This window comes from Caloenas nicobarica, chromosome 14 (assembly GCF_036013445.1).
Source record: "Caloenas nicobarica isolate bCalNic1 chromosome 14, bCalNic1.hap1, whole genome shotgun sequence".
Classification (NCBI taxonomy): Eukaryota; Metazoa; Chordata; class Aves; order Columbiformes; family Columbidae; genus Caloenas; species Caloenas nicobarica.
Genome location: NC_088258.1, coordinates 1,268,980 through 1,286,040, shown reverse-complemented (window position 1 = coordinate 1,286,040; position 17,061 = coordinate 1,268,980). Strand labels below are relative to the sequence as shown.

The following is a 17,061-nucleotide window of genomic DNA, read 5'->3' as shown; positions in this document are numbered from 1 at the left end:
GCAAACCCAGGGCTCTGGTGTTGCCAAACGCCTCTCCGGCAGCGCTGCTCGGCCACGGTGCGCAGGGCGACGCTCCCACCAGCACAGATGGCACCACCAGCACCCAAACCAGGCAGGGAACGGGGACACCCAGCCCCAAGCCCCCTTCTGCAGATTTCTCTCCATCTCATCCGTCTTGCTGCTTCCCAAGGAGGAAATTAAGAACCCGAAAGGGGCAGGTCTGCTCTTTTCCGTCCCTCTGTCCCCAGCCCTTTCCAAACAGCCCTCAGCATTATTTCCATTTCATGTCAGAGAAAGCTTTTAAACTTCAGATTAAGTGAAGGTGAAGACCCCAAATCCTCGCCTCCCAGGGGTCAGCCAGCTCCACTGTCACCTGCGAGCAGGACCAGGGACAACTGGGACCTGCTCCGGAAGATGCTCAGGGGCAGAGCTGCTCCCACTCGCCTCCACAAAGAGCTAAAATGCAAATACTGTCAATAATTCCCCACTCGGTGCTGCTTTTACAGCCTGTTGGGCTGACACTAGATGTCACTGCCTGCCGAGCGGCACGAACCGGGGCCAAGCTCCTGGTGACCGGGGTGACCCAGCGGGACTCGAGGGGTGCAGGACGCCCGGAGCTGGTGCTGTGGCCAGCAGGTTTGGTTCAGGAAGGGCCAGGAGGAGATGTCCCCCATAAACTAGCAAGTGACAACCCTCAACCCGCTGGTCTGCTCAAGGGACTCTGCTGCTTTGTACAGCCAGGACAGATTGTCAAGGGGTCAGGCCACTTGGACACGTCTCATGGTGGAAGAGCTGGAGGGGACTCCTGCGCCTTTTCCTCTCCTGACAGCACAACTGGGCTGTCGTTCCACACACACTCATCAAACTGATGCGGCCAGATAGCATCATCTGAGCTCACCCATCTATCCAGCACCCACTGCCACCCACAGCCAGCACTGACCCACAGCCCCGCACGCAGAGAAGCTCCACCAGCAGCCTTCAAAGGAGCAAGCTGGGGCTGGGTTCCCAGGTGAGGCTGCGTCAGCAGCTGTGAGATGCTCCAAACCCTTGGAGGTGATAATGAACCCAAGCTCTCTCTGTACCCAGACACTTTGTCACTTCATTACACCTCACGTGCTTCCTGAGGGATCCAAAGACCTTGGTTCCTACCCTCCGCCTTCCACAGCCTGAGCTCCTGTCCAGGACCTGCCAAGGAGCTGCTGTCCTCCACCAGAACACACACCAGATGGTACCACCGGTGCCTACAAACCACAGCCCAATTCCCTTGCTGTTTTCTACCCTTGTCTTCACTATCCGATCAAGAACTGGTGTAAAACATCCCAGCTTTCAGCCTCCCCAGAGCTCCTCAGTGCAAAGCCTGCAAGGGACGCAGGGCTCCTGTTGACAGGACAGCTCGGAGATGCTGGGGACGGTGGCAGATGCCACCTCCAGCCACAAGTCACTGAGCTGGGCTCCCAGCCGCCCATTCGCCTTCTCCCACCGGTCCCTCTCCAGCTCGTATGGAAAATCACATTATGCCTTCCTGGCATGGGAAAGATGGCTGTGAACCCAGCTAGGCTGCAGAAAAAAATTTAAAAATCAGGAAATATTGAGCAATAAAAGCCAACGCAGAGGCTGTGGGACAGAGCTCAGCCTTTTGGTGCCACAAACTGCCACGACTGTGTTTTCTCAGCCCACTGCCAGGCTGGAGGAAATTCAGAGCAGGTTCAAAGCCGAGCTGAAGCCAGCAGAAAACAAGGCTCTCCACTGAAACGCACTGCGCACGCAGACGGCCGCCCTCTCCACGAGAAGAAAGAAAAATGTAGTTTATTTGTGTCACAGGGGATACTGAGAACAGGCTGTGCTGCCTGGAAGAGGGCAGCTACGAGCTGGTCACAACTTCTCGGTCCTGCCTCAGTTTCCACACTGTACAAAGGAGCCATGTAAAGCCAGAGGAGGCTGGGAGGGCTGGCCTGCTCCTCCCCGGGCCCCTGGGGGACAAGGGACACGAAACCCACCGATGACTACGGTGTAGAACAAGGAACGTGTGAAATATGCCTTACAGAGAGCTGCCCTTGCAGCTCCCCAGCAAACACTCACACATTTAACTCACATGCCTGGCAAATGAAGGTCAAAAAAACCTTCTGGAAGTGGAGGGAGAGTGAAGCTTTGGGTAAAGGAACATTTGGTAATACAGGCACCAACCTGAGCCTTGGGAGCCTCCAGCTCCATGCCAGCTCTGCCGCCAGCTCCCCGTGCGGTGCTGGGTGCTCACCGAACCTCCCCGGTGCCGCGGGTACCGCGGGGCTGCGGCAGCTGCATCCCGAGAGCGGGAGGGTGGATCAGCCACAGCCACTGCCCGCGAGATCGCCCGGATACGGGGCCGGGTGACTTCGGGGGTATGAAGCAGAGAGCACAGCTGGGAGCAAGCACCAGGAATTGGTACCAGCTGCCTTCTCCCTCCGTGATGCTCAGACGGGCTCCGTGGCCACCAGCCCCTGGGGTTATTTCTGCAGCGCTGTGGTGGACAGGCTTATTTTGGTGCACTGCTGGTTTCTTCTGAATTCCACAGAACATATAATGTTGAGCAGAATATAGCACGCCTCCGCCTGCCAAGCCTGATGTCATGCTCTCATTATGTCATTTGTGGGCCCATTCTGCCTTCATTTCACAAAAAAAAAGGGAGGGAGGGGAAGGGGGGGCAGCGCTGGCTTGTGCCTTCCCCAGCCCTTTTGGCGCATGGAGCCCAGCCAGAACAGTAATGGGAAAAGCATCCACCGATGGAGAGAAGCGTCTGTGCAGAGGAGCCCGTGCGCGGGTTGGGAAGAGCCGCAGCCGTTCGGTAGAGAAGCAGCTCCAGGTCTGCAAGCAACAAGGAAAGCTGAGCTTTGCCTGGGTCAGTGAAGCTCTAGAGGTGCTGGGGGTTGTGTGACCCAAGTAAGAGTCCTGGGGACAGGGCTGGGCCCCATTTTGGCCCAGAGACTGTGTTTTAACAGCAGGATTGGCTGCAGGGATGTCAGAATAGCTCTGCCCCTGGGATGAAGGGTCCATCCTGCCCCAGATCCCCTGGTCAGGACCAGGTGTTGAGGGAGGTGCATGAGCAATCCCTCCCCAGCACACCTCCCGGCTCTTGGCACCAGCAACACCGCATCTTAGAGCCAGAGACTGCACCGAACGGTCGTATTTAACAGCCACCAACAGACCGATCCACACAACACCGTCCTCCCTTTCCCGAGCCAGCCTGGGCTCCGCAAGAGCCCACAGCAACAAGCTCCGTAACTCATGTGCTTTAAAACAGAAATAATTTCTTTGGTTTGTTCGAACCTGCTAGAGGCATCACTTCATCGGATACCGCCTAATTTTCTGCACTGTGAACACTGAATAGTTGTTCTTATTCATCTTCTCTGCCCCACTCCTGACTCCAGAGCCTTTCCCAGATTGCCTCCTTCCCAAGCACATCTTCCACGGAAACAACTCCCCCTTTCTCGTCTCAGCTCCACATACTTGGCCAAAACATTCACTGAATTTCACCTTCAGGATATGAAACTGCTCAGTCCCTGGCAGTTCTCCTGGCTATAAAGCCTTGCAGCAACCAGGGATAAGAGGCAATGACCAAAGTGAGCAGTAAAGGCAGCACAGAAAACATCCCTGCCCAGCGATGCCCTGAACAAAGCCCAGCAGCACCCCAAGCAAAGCCCAGCTTTGCAAAGCTCCCACTTCTCACCCCCACCAAGGGGCACACCTGGCACCACCACCCACACCTGGCAACCAGAAAGGACAAGTGACAGAGGGACACGTGAGACGGTTTGTGAGACACGGCAGAGCCCACGGCAGCAACGGAGCAGCAAAGTGCCCTGAGCTCGCCTGACAGCCCCAGCGCTGCCGCGGGTGTTTCCATGGCAAACGCTTCTCTAGTCTCCAGGAACACAAGGCAGCGCGGTGCCCCATGCAGCAGCGCTGTGCTGATACTGCCTGACGTACATAACAGACTTTCCAGAAAAGAGGAGGAAAAACCCTACGTGTTTTTGCATGTATGAGCCAGGAAAAATTATAGGTTTTTGCTGATCTGATTCCTTTTTTTCTTCGTCTTTTGGCTTGCACCTCTCCTAGGAAGCACAGGAGAAGTAACGGCGCTTGTATGCAGAAGGGGGAAATAGAGATTCTTGCCACAGTGGCTACAGAAATCTGACAAAACATATTCTTCTGTGTGCATGGGGAGCAACGCTGTGGTCCTGCACTGGGTGCTGGGAGGTGCAGCTCTCCTGCACGATGGGCGCTCAGCCCTTCAGCACAGACCCCAGGGCACAGCACATGGAGATCTGCATCACCAGCCGCTGCTCTCGGTCCCACTGCAGTGGGGATTTTCCAAGGCAAAGGGATCCCAGCTCCATCGCGCATCGGAGCTGCTGCTGAACAGCCCTTCCTTCCCCACAGCCGTGGGTGACAGCAAAATGAGGGACCCCACCCCTAAGCAGACACATTTTACCCCCATGCCCAGGGACAACCCCGCAGAGACCAGCTTCAAAAAAAGGCCAGGCTGTTGGGAGCAAACCCAGGGGACGGAGGGGCCAGGGGTGGCTCTGCGAGATGCCGCAGCTGCAGGGAGCTGCACGCTGGGACTCACAGGCGGTGACAAGCACCCTCGTCTCCCCGAGGCTGCCACAGCATGATGACACTTCATTTGCTCATTTTGAATTTATGAGTTTCAAATGCTGGCCCAAGTCTTAGCTCTCTCTAAGGAATTTTCCCCAAAAGACTTTTTCACAAATATTCATCTAAAAACTAAACGTTTTTCTTCCCACGGCAAAATTGTAATTGTTGATAGGAAAATGTAAGGCAAGGATACAAGTGTTTTTGCAATGTTCTGTACACTTTGTGCTCTCCTGGGAGAACTGCAAAGCGCTCTCACATATGCCCTTGCACGGCAGCTGTGCCAGGAGACGGGTGGGTTTGACACGGGGCAGACCCCGATGTCAGCCCCAGCTGCGCTGCAGGACCAGGAGCAGGTCACCCCGTCACTGCAGGGTCTCCTCGGAGCCCTGGGAGGGACGCGATGCTCCTGCCCCGAGCCTCACCCAGAGCACCAGCACAACACAACCCTCAGGTCTGAAGGAATAAATCCTACTTGTCCTGCTGGGCTGGGGCCGCAGGTTCTCCACAATCCCGCTCAAGACAGGAGGCTGCGCACAGGCGCTGTAGAAGTGAGCTCAGGGGTGAGGCTGGGCAGGGGGTGTCTGCATCCCCGCCTGGGGAAAAGGGGCTGCCGGAGCCTGTGCTTCAAGCAGCGTGGGAAAGACTGAGCCCTGAGCCCTGCAGGAGACCGAGCTGAGAACGCAGGACAGCCCAGGTGCCACAGCAGCCCCCACCCAGCCGCTGCTCACCCACACTCCTTCTGCTCCCGTGCCCCATCCTTGCAGCAGACAGAGGTGATGCTGCGCACGCCAGCGGGGTGCATGGCCAGGGCAGGGACACCACAGCCAGGGCAGGGACACCACAGCCAGGGCATCCCCACCACGGCTGGGACATTGCCACCATGACCAGGACATCCCCACGATGGCCAGAGCATCCTCACCCTAGCCAGGGCATCCCCAGCACGGCCAGGGCATCCCCACCATGGCCAGGGCATCCCCAGCACGACCAGGGCATCCTCACCATGGCCAGGGCATCCCCAGCACGACCAGGGCATCCCCAGCACGGCCAGGGCATCCTCACCATGGCCAGGGCATCCCCAGCACGGCCAGGGCATCCCCAGCACGGCCAGGGCATCCCCACCATGGCCAGGGCATCCCCAGCACGACCAGGGCATCCCCAGCACGGCCAGGGCATCCCCACCCTCCAGGTGGGAGCTGTCTGCAGAGCAGCTGAGACTCGGAGCACGGCTCCTCGGATCCCCGCAGCCAGCAGCCTTCTGCAGACTTTTCCCAAATATGGTTATAAAGTCGGCCCAGGGATGAAGCCACTCGAACAAAGGGGACGTGTTACCTCATGGAGCGACGTCATGTTCTGGCAGGGCTGGCTCGCAGGCGATGGCATCACGCGCTCCGTCCCCCTCCTCCCCGGCCAGGAGCGCTGGGTGGGGGCTCCTCACACCGGGGGCTCCCAGGAACCCGAGCGCTGCTGTCTGCATGGGGACCCGCAGCACGGCTCATTTTACAAGTTATTCTTAGCCTGCCACTGACTTCATCTCCTCCTTCCCAACAGCGAAACAACGGAGCCAAAGGCGAGGGGGCACTGGGGACTCCCCATGGCCTCCTGTGCTCGTGGGGGTCAGCAGGAGCTGCTGCAGGGCACCCCGGGAGACAGGGAGCTGGCTACAGGGACGGCCACCCTCAGAGAGGCTTTTCACGCCAGGTCCCATCTCCTGAGCCACCCAAGCGAGCAGGGGCAGCAGTGACAGGAGCTGGACGTGGTCCTGCCCTCCGCTCCAAAGGGTGACTCAACGTGGCACAAAACAAGGCTTGAGACACCAGGCGAGCCCCAGCCCCGCTCTGCTCCGCAACATCGCGCTGAGAGATGGCAACAGGGAAGACCTGCAGCTTGGGAAAGCAGCAACCTAAATATTTAAATAAAGTTAATGTCCGTAATTAGTGCTGCACGTAAACATGCTGCCTGCAGTTTCATCCAGCTACATGTCAGCCCCGTGAATATACATTTGTTTCATGGGAAGCCTGCGAGGACATCAAAGATGTGATAAAACCAAGTGTCTTCCCAGCACAAGGGGCAGAGCTCAGGCAGACCATTTCAGACACTTGAGCCCAAAGCCAGCCACTGTCCACGCAAATACCCACTTCTTACCCAAAAAAGCATCTGTCCAGGGAGCCCCCACGTCCCGCGTGCTGACACACAGCTCTGGTCCCTTGAAAACCCAGTGTTTCCGAGTCAGCCTGTTCAAAGCCCAGCCATATTTCATTTTACCATGAAAAGTGAGTCTTCTGTAAGCTGTAATTTAGGAATTACACAGCTGAGCTACTAAGTGCTTAATCTTCCTCACAGAAAGTAAAAAGTTTTCAAAAAATGTTTAAGCATTGTCAGTATTAATTCACCACCAGGAGAGGGGATGGAGTAGATAATCTCCGGGTCCTGGTTTTTTATTATCCTATTTGTATTTACTTTAATGTGAGGCCTTTGCTTGGATAGCTGTCCTCTAGGGATATTCTTTCTCAGTGAGAAATAACAAAAACACAATGTTGTTTTCCCCCGGCACCGTAAGTTCTGCCACCGGCGAGGTTCACGGGATGCAGGAGGTGCTGGATGCTGCTGATACGTCGCTGAGCTGACACCAGCGCCAAGAAACGCAGAGAACTCCAGGAACGTCTTCTCCAAAGCAGACGTCCAGTTTGCAAACACCGACATAGCTGGAAAAAAGTATTTGCATGGCCTTTTCCTTGGAAACCTTCTGGTTTTCCTTTTCCTTGGAAACCTTCTGGTTTTCCTTTTCCTTGGAAACCTTCTGGGGCATCCGTCGTTTGTATCCCAAAAGGAACAGTGGAACAACTTGGGCATCAATACAGCATGAGAATTGTGAACCAGAGACACCCTGATCATCTGAAACGTCCTGAGATCAGTACAAAGTTAATGACACTTCCTAGCTGAATTCAGACTCGGAGCCAGCTGACAGCGAGCGAGACTGATATGACACTATCACATCAAAAGTCATTTCTCCAAACAGCTGGGAAATTCTTCTCTCATTGCTTGCGCTGGGAGAACAGTCAGTATGTTGTCAGCCAGACACGAACAAGGGGAAAACAAAGCCCCGGGGCAGCAAAACAGGGGGGTTCACAAAGGACTGAGGATTCAGCAGGAACATCGCCTGCCAGCCAACGCCGCCCACACGCGGCAGGTAAAGCAGACACGAGGAGGGAACCCTGCGTCCAGAACACGGGAGGTGTCACAGCCAAAGGCCACGAGGCGGCTGAGGGACAGTGTCACCGTGTCCCCTCATCCCCGGCCGCGGGAGCAGCCCGGGATGAGCACGGTGTGTTCCCCGCTTGCACCTCCCGCTGTCAGAGCAGCACGAAGCCGAACGCACCGCACCGACCGGTTCTGCAGCCATTTCCTCCTGCACAGTTTGAGCACCAGCCCCCAGGTCCTGCTCCAAAGCCCCCAGCCCGCCGCTGCCGCGGGGCTCACGGAGCAGGGACACCCGGGGTCTCACACCTCGTCCTGCACACACCTGCAGCACCCGCCTCGCTGCCCAAACAGACCCGAAACGGACCCGAATTTCCACCCACCCCCAGTAACGCTGGTCCCGCAGCAGATCCCGACAGTCACTTCCCACGGGCGATAACTCTCCCTCAAACGCTTTCCTTTTGCAGCTGACAGTACAAATTTGCCCGACCTGTTGCTAACAGCAATCTCTAACAGACCAGCAAGTTCTCCAAGTTCCTGGGTGGTTGCTTAAGAAAAACATCTTTGTGTGTATTTTAGCCCTGTCTGTCAATTGATTTCCATCTCTGATATGTTTTACCAACAACATTCCTTTTTATTTAAGAGATTCCCTGTTCCAGGCTCTCACCAACACCCTTCAGTCATAGCATGGGCTGCTAACTAAAAATATCTGAGATGGGGAAAACAACCAGACCAGACAGCCAACCAGGTCCAGGCAACATTTTGCAGCACAGCCTGTGCTGGAGAGATGCTGAGCCCTTTCCTTATTTTCTTCTTCTCCAAAAAGAACTCTGGGATTTGGGGCAGTCACATTAGCACTTGATATGTTTAAAACCAGCACGAAATAAACGGTGCTGCTCTGTGAAAACAATGCAAAGCACAACCACGGATTTCACAGTCCTCTGCAACAGAAAATCCACAGACCTGGGGAACGTGGAGCAAAACGAAACGTGCAGCATGTTCAGGACCCCAGAGCTGGCCAAACCGCGGCTGCAGCACAACGCGGTTTGCGTTTTCCTTCCAATCCCGGTGTTGGATCTGCTTTCTGCGGCCTCCTCAGTGAGGGACGGCTCTGCGGCCGGGTCTCCAGCCACAGCAAAGCTGCGTCTCCTGCTCTGTGCCCTGGCAGCTCAGCCCAGCGTCACTCCTGTCTTGTTTTGACACACGCGCTGCCCAGATGGTCAGCAATCTCTCTTTGAGGCTTCCCTGCAACAAGCTCAGCACAGGGTCTCCAGTTCATTCTTACATTCTGAAGCCAGTATTTAATCCTTTTAATACATGTAGTGCTGATTTTTTTCATTCCAATTTCTGACCAATATATGTGACATTGAGTCAAATACCTTACAGAAGTCATATGTGTATTACATCAACGTCACCATTTCATCTACTCCATCTGTAAACTCACTTTAAAAGGCAGACGCTCATGAGATCTATTTTCCACAACTGAATTTTCCATGTTCATTGCCACTAATTACACTATCCCCTTTAACTTCTAGCTGATGTCCACACTGAGCACTCTATTGCCTCTCCTTCGGCTACAAAATTGGGACACCAGGCTAATAAATGTCTGTACCATTCCATATACCTTCTGTTAACACTGGCACCATGCTCATTTTGATCGAGTTCTTGGGAATTTCCCTACTGCCCAAACACTGACTAAAAGTGAACATTAATAGCCCAGAGGGAACTTCACAGAGATCTTTCAAAATTCTTGGATGCAAAGTATCTGAACTTGCTAGTTTAAGAAGGTTTAACTTTAACAGCAGCTGTTTAACATCCTCGTCAGTTACTGTTGGACTGGAAAGTGTTTCATCATCCTCATACGATACAAATACATCATTTGGCTGTTCTCCAAAAAAGAAAACAGAAATATTTACTGAACAGTCCTGCCTTTTCTATATTTTCATTGATAATTTGACCACGTCCGTATGTTAACAGACCAGTATTGTTTCACTCCTTGAATTCCCAATATCCTTGAAAAATTCTTCCCAACTTCACTAGCCACAGACTTTTCCTTGCATTCCCTTGCTTATCAGTGTTTGATGGCCTTGAGCTCTCAGTCCATACTCATCACTATCAATATTTCTCTTTCCCAGTATTGTATCATGTATATTTATTATCCATAAGGGCCTTCACTTCTCCTACAGGCTCTAGCTGGTTTTTATGCAGGGTACAAGGTAGCCCTGTATATTGGTTAATCCCGAGGTGCAGGTCAGGACCAAGGCAGACCCAGCAGCACAACCTGCCCAGCGCCCCAGCTGAGGTGCTCCCTGGAGATGCTCCGGGTCCCAAGGGCTCCCACAACACAGAGGCGGGTTTGGAGCAACACAGCTCGACACAGATCAAACACAGCCCAGATATCCCATAAACAACTGAAAAACATGAGTGATCTCCTGGATCCTCCGACAAAACCAGGACCAGCCCCTGAGACATTCCCCAGGGACGGTTACAGCCTTAATTTGAAGTCCCAACTGCTGGGGCAAAGACGAGGGGCGATGGTACAAGATCCTGATTGAACACAAGAAGGAAATTTTTCCCGATGAGAACAATCAGCCATTGGAATAACCTCCCCAGGGAAGCGGTGGATCCACCGGTGACTGTTCCATAAAAAGCGTATTTCAATGTTCTGCACTCTCCATGCAAACTTTGTTGTTGTTGTTGTTCAACTAAAGCCCGTCTCTCCAATTTCTCCAACTCTGCCACATCTAGAGCAACTCCTCTTTGTCCTGGGCACGTGCACCCTTGGGTACCTGCAGGAGGTTACTCTGCACCCCGCGGGGTTTGCACATCACCAGGGTTTGGGGGCCATGCCCGGCCCGGTCACAGCTCCGCAGGGCCCTGTGTGTGTGTGTGTGTGTGTGTGTGTGTTTGTTTGCGATTTTGCAAACGGGGCTGCTTAGCGCGTTGAGTCCTCCCCGTCGGGATGATGTGTTAGAGCGGATTGGCTCGCGATTCCCTGAAGGAAACATCTGCACATTCCAGACACATTTTGTAACGGGAGTGAAACCCATCCTTGAAGTGAAATTTTACAGCCTCCACAGCGCAAAATAACGATTGCTGGCAAGGACCAGTGGAAAAGTAATGTTTAAAATATTATTACAGGGAAGCGGCTGCCAGAGCCTCTAATTAATCATCGGAACGTCTCTAGAGAGGAGCGGAGCCTTATGTAATGCTCGCCCAGCTCCCGCCCGAGCGCGGCTGCTCTCGTCCCCATTCCGTGTCCCCGTCCCCTTCCCTCGGGAGATGAGGGACCAGCACCGGCTGCCCTGCCACGCTGACACTGGCCATGGGGACATGCGTTCCCTTCTGTGAGGGCTCTTTCAAGAGATTTTGGCCAGGTCTGGGGTCCACATTTCTTCCAGGTGCTCGATTTCATAGAATCATGGAATCCCAGGTTGGAAGGGACCTCAGGGATCATCTGGTCCAACCTTTCTTGGCACAAGCCCGGTCTAGACAAGCTGGCCCAGCACCTGTCCAGCTGAATCTTAAGTGTCCACCGCTGGGGAATCCACCGCTTCCCTGGGGAGGTTATTCCAATGGCTGATTGTCCTCATCGGGAAAAATTTCCTTCTTGTGTTCAATCAGGATCTTGTACCATCGCCCCTCGTCTTTGCCATGGGCCTCCTTGTCCAAAGGGATCTCCAGCTGCTTTGTACCCACCCCTGAAACACGACGAGCTCTCCCCTCGGCCTCTTTTCTCCAGGCTGAACAAGCCCCGTTCTCTCAGCCTTTCCTCACTGGTGCCTTCCCAGTCCTTGGATCATCTTTGTGGCCCTTCCCTGGCCCCTCTCCAGCCTGGCCACAGCTTTTTGTACAGCGGGGACCAAAACCCAGCTCAGGATTCCAGGGGTGGCCCGACAAGCACCGAGTAGAGCAGGACGATGCCTTCTTTCCCCAGGCGGGTAGATCCCAGCCTGTGCTGCACTCCTGGATTATGTTCTCCCAGGTACAAGACCTTGCACTTGTCCTTGTTGAACTTCAGGAGCGAGACCAACCTGGTCTGTTCCTGACGGCCGTGGGGCAGGTGACAGAACGGGGACGTTACTGGGGCAGTGTCCCCCCCGGCCCCGCGCTGTGCAGTGATCTCTAACCCACAGGATCCAAACACGATAAAAATGCAACCGACGTTCCAAGAAAAAAAATGCAAAAGGCCTCTAAAGGAACACAAACAGCAGTGGATGCAGACACATCTACGGGGGAGGAAGAAACAAAATGTTTGGCAGGCTGTACCAGCAGCAGGAAGAGAAGAAGTGAAATGAGTATGTAAGGGAAATGAGTCCTGTGCTACAGCAACCAGAGAAAAGCCCGCGGGCCCTCAGGAAGAGATGTTCTCTCAGCAGTACCAAAGGCAAAGCTCTGTTATTCATCAGGCTGAAGATACCACGAACATAGCCAGAAAGTTTGCTGGTGAGGACGTGTCCACCGCTGCTGTCGGGGCATCCAGCCCTTCCCAGGCACGAGGGCTCAGCACAGCCTGTGCCAGGTTTCTCTGCCACCCCCAGGTGCGCGCTGTGAGCACGGGGCTGCCGGTCTGGTTTTGTTGTGAGAGAACATCATACAGGATCATTTCACTCACTTCAGGTCATGTCAGTGATCTGTCAACGGGAGGATGGCTACAGTGTCGGTTCCTTTCTCCTACGGGACCAACACCTGTAATCCTTTTTTTAAAACATCATTATGGAGAATAAACTGCCTAGGGGAAAAAAAATAGGGCCTTGCAACTCTGCTAATCTTCCTAATGATTTAATACCTGCAAATACTCCTGGGAGGTATTCCTTTCCTGATCGCATTAAAAGCTGTTGTATTAAACATCTCGCAACACTTCAGCATCCTACTGTGGATCTTTTTTTAAACAAAGCCAATTTCTCTGGAGACTGAGTACGGGTTTTAGCTCCCACTGCCCCCCCAAAAATTTTAAAAGACCTTCTAATGCCTGCCTGGGGGATTCCAATAAGTCCTGGCACAGATCCTCCACATAGTAGCAAAGCTAAACAGAGCATGGCTGTTATTGTAGGGATCACTCACTGCCAGCACAAATACACAGACTGGACCATTCAACCTTTTACAGCAGGAAAGTCACAGACAGTTGATGATTCACAATCAGCATTTTTTTTTTCCTACTACAGCCACCCTTTTTCTTTAATTACCTCTTCTCTCTGGCAAGCATCCCTTCCCTGCAGTTTTTGCAACAGCAGCCTACACCATGTACTTCTCTTTTTTTCTTTTCATCTGCAAAGCCAAGAGACATTTCTTTCCCAGGTCAATATGTGCAGGGTGTAAAATGCATAAAACTCCCCATGCAAGCATGCGCTGGGAGCGACACGGTGCCTGGGGGCTCAGCACCCCAGGGGGCTCCCACCGGCTGGTTTTCTCCAACGTTCCCAAGCACCAGGCTCTCTGACAATTCACCTGAACGACAGGCGCTTACCGCTAACACATCAAGCCATCGCACACAGGATCACAGAATCATTTCGGTTGGAAAAGACCTTTAAGATCATCAAGTCCAACCGTTAACCCGACACTGCCAAGTCCACCGCTAAACCACGTCCCTGAGAACCTCGTCTCCGTCTGTCCAACCCCTCCAGGGATGGTGACTCCAGCACTGCCCTGGGCAGCCTGTTCCAATGCCCGACAATCATTTCTGTGAAGAAAAGAACATCACACGGTTGTCAAAGCGCACACCAAGAGAGGAGAAACAAACCACGAGAGACTTAACAGGGCAGATGTCACTGGAGCAGAGACAGATCTCTTAAAAAAAAGTTACACTCCTCCCACTTCATGGATTATTTTTCTGCTATAAACAGATTGATTTCGTTGTTGTTTCACTTTCTGTTCAGTAAAACAGAAACAGCGTTGAGTCCCCTCTCTGGCACAGTGCTACTCAAAGCGGAACACGGATGGTGCCAACGGAGGAGCCTCTGGGGAGGCTGGTGCTTCGCTCCAGGTTCGGGCAACTGTCTTGGGCTATGTCTCATTTTAATGATTAAATACAAAATTACCCTATTCTTCATAAGCTGAAGATAAAAAACCACAAGGGTGATTGTGTAAGAGGGTGTCAGCAGTAAATACAAACCACCAGTAAATCTGCTCTGTGCAAAATGGAAAGAAGAGCATGATCCCAAGCAATGCCAAGCCCAATAAAACACTAAGGACAGTGTCCCCAGCAAGCAGGGACATGTGGCCTGCTCTGCCATGCTGTGCCACCAGTGTGCTCTGTGCATCAGCAGGCTCCATGCCACGAGCGTGCTCCGTGTCACCCGCGTGCTCTGTGCCACCAGCGTGCTCTGTGCCACCCGTGTGCTCTGTGCCACTCGTGTGCTCTGTGCCACCAGCGTGCTCCGTGTCCCCAGCGTGCTCTGTGCCACCAGTGTGCTCTGTGCATCAGCAGGCTCCATGCCACGAGCGTGCTCCGTGTCACCCGCGTGCTCTGTGCCACCAGCGTGCTCTGTGCCACCCGCGTGCTCCGTGCCACCAGCGTGCTCCGTGTCCCCAGCGTGCTCTGTGCCAGCCGTGTGCTCTGTGTCACCCGTGTGCTCTGTGCCACCAGCGTGCTCTGTGCCACCAGCGTGCTCCGTGTCCCCAGCGTGCTCTGTGCCAGCCGTGTGCTCTGTGTCACCCGTGTGCTCTGTGCCACCCGCGTGCTCTGTGCCACCCGCGTGCTCCGTGTCCCCAGCGTGCTCTGTGCCACCCGCATGCTCTGTGCCACCAGTGTGCTCCGTGTCCCCAGCGTGCTCTGTGCCACCACCACCGCTGCTCCCAGCACCGGAGGCTGGAGGGCTCCGAGGAGCAGGCTTGGCACGGCAGGACACCAAGTTCAGCCTGATCCCTCCCCAGGCTCCATCCACAGTCTGGAGGGCTCTGGTAAACATCCTCGGTAAGCTCTGGACACCACAGCAACGCCAAGAAGTATCACACTCATAAATCAGACCTTACGTCAGCTCTGCTGGCTGCAGGAACAGCTGCCCGGTTCTGGAGGCACACGGAGCCCCAGACGGCACCAACGTTTCTCAGGATTTATGGCAGACACTGAGTTAAGCTGCATCTTTGGTCTTATGTTAAATCACCTCCTTGCCAAGGCTAAAAATTGCTCCATGGTGTAATCACAAACCGAGGCAGAAGAACGAAATAACAAATTTCATTCCCATATAATAATAACAAGTTACGTTTCCATAGCGTCCCTCTTCCTCTCGGGTCCAGAAGGACGTTACCAACGGAACTCACTGAAGCACAGGGGTCGTGTAATCCACTGCTGAAATCCAGCCACCGCTCTCTACAGCGGCAATCCACCCTAACGCAGGGGGGAGATGGGAAGGAGAATGGAAAGGGATGCCAGGGAGCAAGGACCAAATCCTCCGCTGTGCTGCTGGGAATGGAGGGGAAACCACAGCCCGGGCACCTGTGGTCAGAAAAGGTCCCGGGTCATGTACTAAAATAAAAAAACAGCCCTTTCTTTGGTCAAGTCACACTGGGATCGCTGCCCAGTCACGTCTACGCAACCAGCATCAGCCCCCGCTGATTGTGCCCCTCTCTCTGGTTCTCAATACAAACAGCAAATTAGACTCACTGGAAACTGTGCTTTGTGTCAGTCGTGGGTTCAGGAAGACCAAGACCCTGAGGCTTTTCCTGATAAGTAGTCTGTCTGTCCCATCTTATCCCTTGGAAGGCTGTCAAAAGAGCTACTGTTTCCCTTAAAATAAAATAAAATTTGGAGCATGCAGGGATTGCAAGGAGAGCAGTGACCGAAAAGGTTTCATCCAGGCAGGGGGACGAGGAGCGCGCGCTGCAGTTGAGCTGCCCAGCCCCGCGCACACGGCCGATCCCGAGGCACACTGAGCTACAGTCTGCCTTTGCTCCCATTTTCCTTTCCAACATTTTCCACACCCTCCTGCCAAGAAAACTCCTGCGAGCTGCCGGCCCTGGCTGGCAAATGCTTCTCGAGCGGCACGGCCGCGGGCGGAGGGACCCGGGGATGCTGCGGGATGCTGGCAAAGCTCCCTCCTCACTCCTCGCCTCTCCTGATACCCTGGAAGGGAAAGACGGGGGGAGACTGAGGGGCTACTCTGAAGAATATTAGGTATTTTGGGTCCTTCGCAGGGAGGCCAGCTCCCCAGCTCCTGCAGGGTTTGGAAGCCTTTGAAGACAGAGGGATCCTGCCGAGGTTTGCAGCCGACGCAGCGATGGGGGAAGGCAAAGCGCTGAAATCAGGCGGCCACGCTGCAGCCGGGGCTGTGAACGCAGGGAGGGGTCGGTACGTGCGACCAGCATCCCCATGTGTCACAAAGAAGCCGATCGCCTGGTCTCAGGTGCCAGTGAATGGATTTCATTTCTATTACATTCAGAACCATCAAATCCTATGACATTTTTGTGAAGCTATCTGCTCCCCCAGCTCCCACATTCAGCATCATTGAAGCAAATAAAAATTTGTGTCTGAGGTCTCTCGTGTGTCTGGGTGTTCTTTTTAATTTCCTGCTGCATGAAACAGGAGGAGCAACAAAATCAAATCCTTGGAAACAAATGACAATTGTTTAATGGAGCAAAAAGAGATCCCAATGCCTTCCCAGGCTGCTTGTGCCACAGTGACTACACGCACGGCTGCTTACACAGGTAGAAGAACAGGCTCCAAGTCCGGACTTCCTCACTTTTATGGGTTTAAATTGGATCCCACTAGGTGTTTAAGGCCACTATTGAACTGCTAACGCATTCTGCAGCATGACTAACACCAACTGGGTTGTTTTCCATTCTCGTTTGGCTTTTTTTGGCTCCATCTGCCTGTCATTGCAGACGGGAGAGCAGAGCGGAGCAGCAGAGCAGCAGGGGGGTGACGAACAGTGTGCTGGGACAGGAATTCCCCAGCAAACCTGCGAGTGGGGAGGTGCAGGGACGAGCTGCCGCGTCCCCTGGCTCAGGGAGCACACGGGATGTGCAAATGCGGCTTTTTCTCAGATAAGGGGCATGGAAAGGGTCAGGATGGATTCCAGGATCCTGGAGAGGGCCGGGATGGATTCAACCACACTGGAAAGGGTGAGGATGGATTCCATCATCCTGGAAACGGTCAGGATGAATTCCATCATCCCAGAAAGGGTCGCAATGGATTCCATCATCCTGGAGAGGGTCAGGATGCTCATCCTACCTGGGAGCTTGAAAATCTCAGAAAAAGCCAGGCAAGAAACTGTCAGTAAATTAAATCCTTCCTTT

At 53.9% G+C, this 17,061-nt stretch overlaps 1 protein-coding gene across 3 annotated transcripts in view; it reads right to left on the bottom strand.

Annotated features, from left to right (window-relative positions):
• Positions 1–17,061, bottom strand: part of PKD1 (polycystin 1, transient receptor potential channel interacting) — a 90,608-nt gene that overhangs the window by 60,297 nt on the left and 13,250 nt on the right. The window contains exon 1 of one of the 3 annotated variants that reach the window (XM_065645259.1): positions 5,962–6,013. The exons of the other annotated variants lie outside the window; for them this stretch is intronic. Coding sequence (XP_065501331.1) covers positions 5,962–5,966 — 5 coding nt within the window. The 5' untranslated portion in view covers positions 5,967–6,013. Of the gene's footprint in view, positions 1–5,961; positions 6,014–17,061 lie in introns of those variants that run through there. 3 annotated transcript variants of the gene reach the window in all.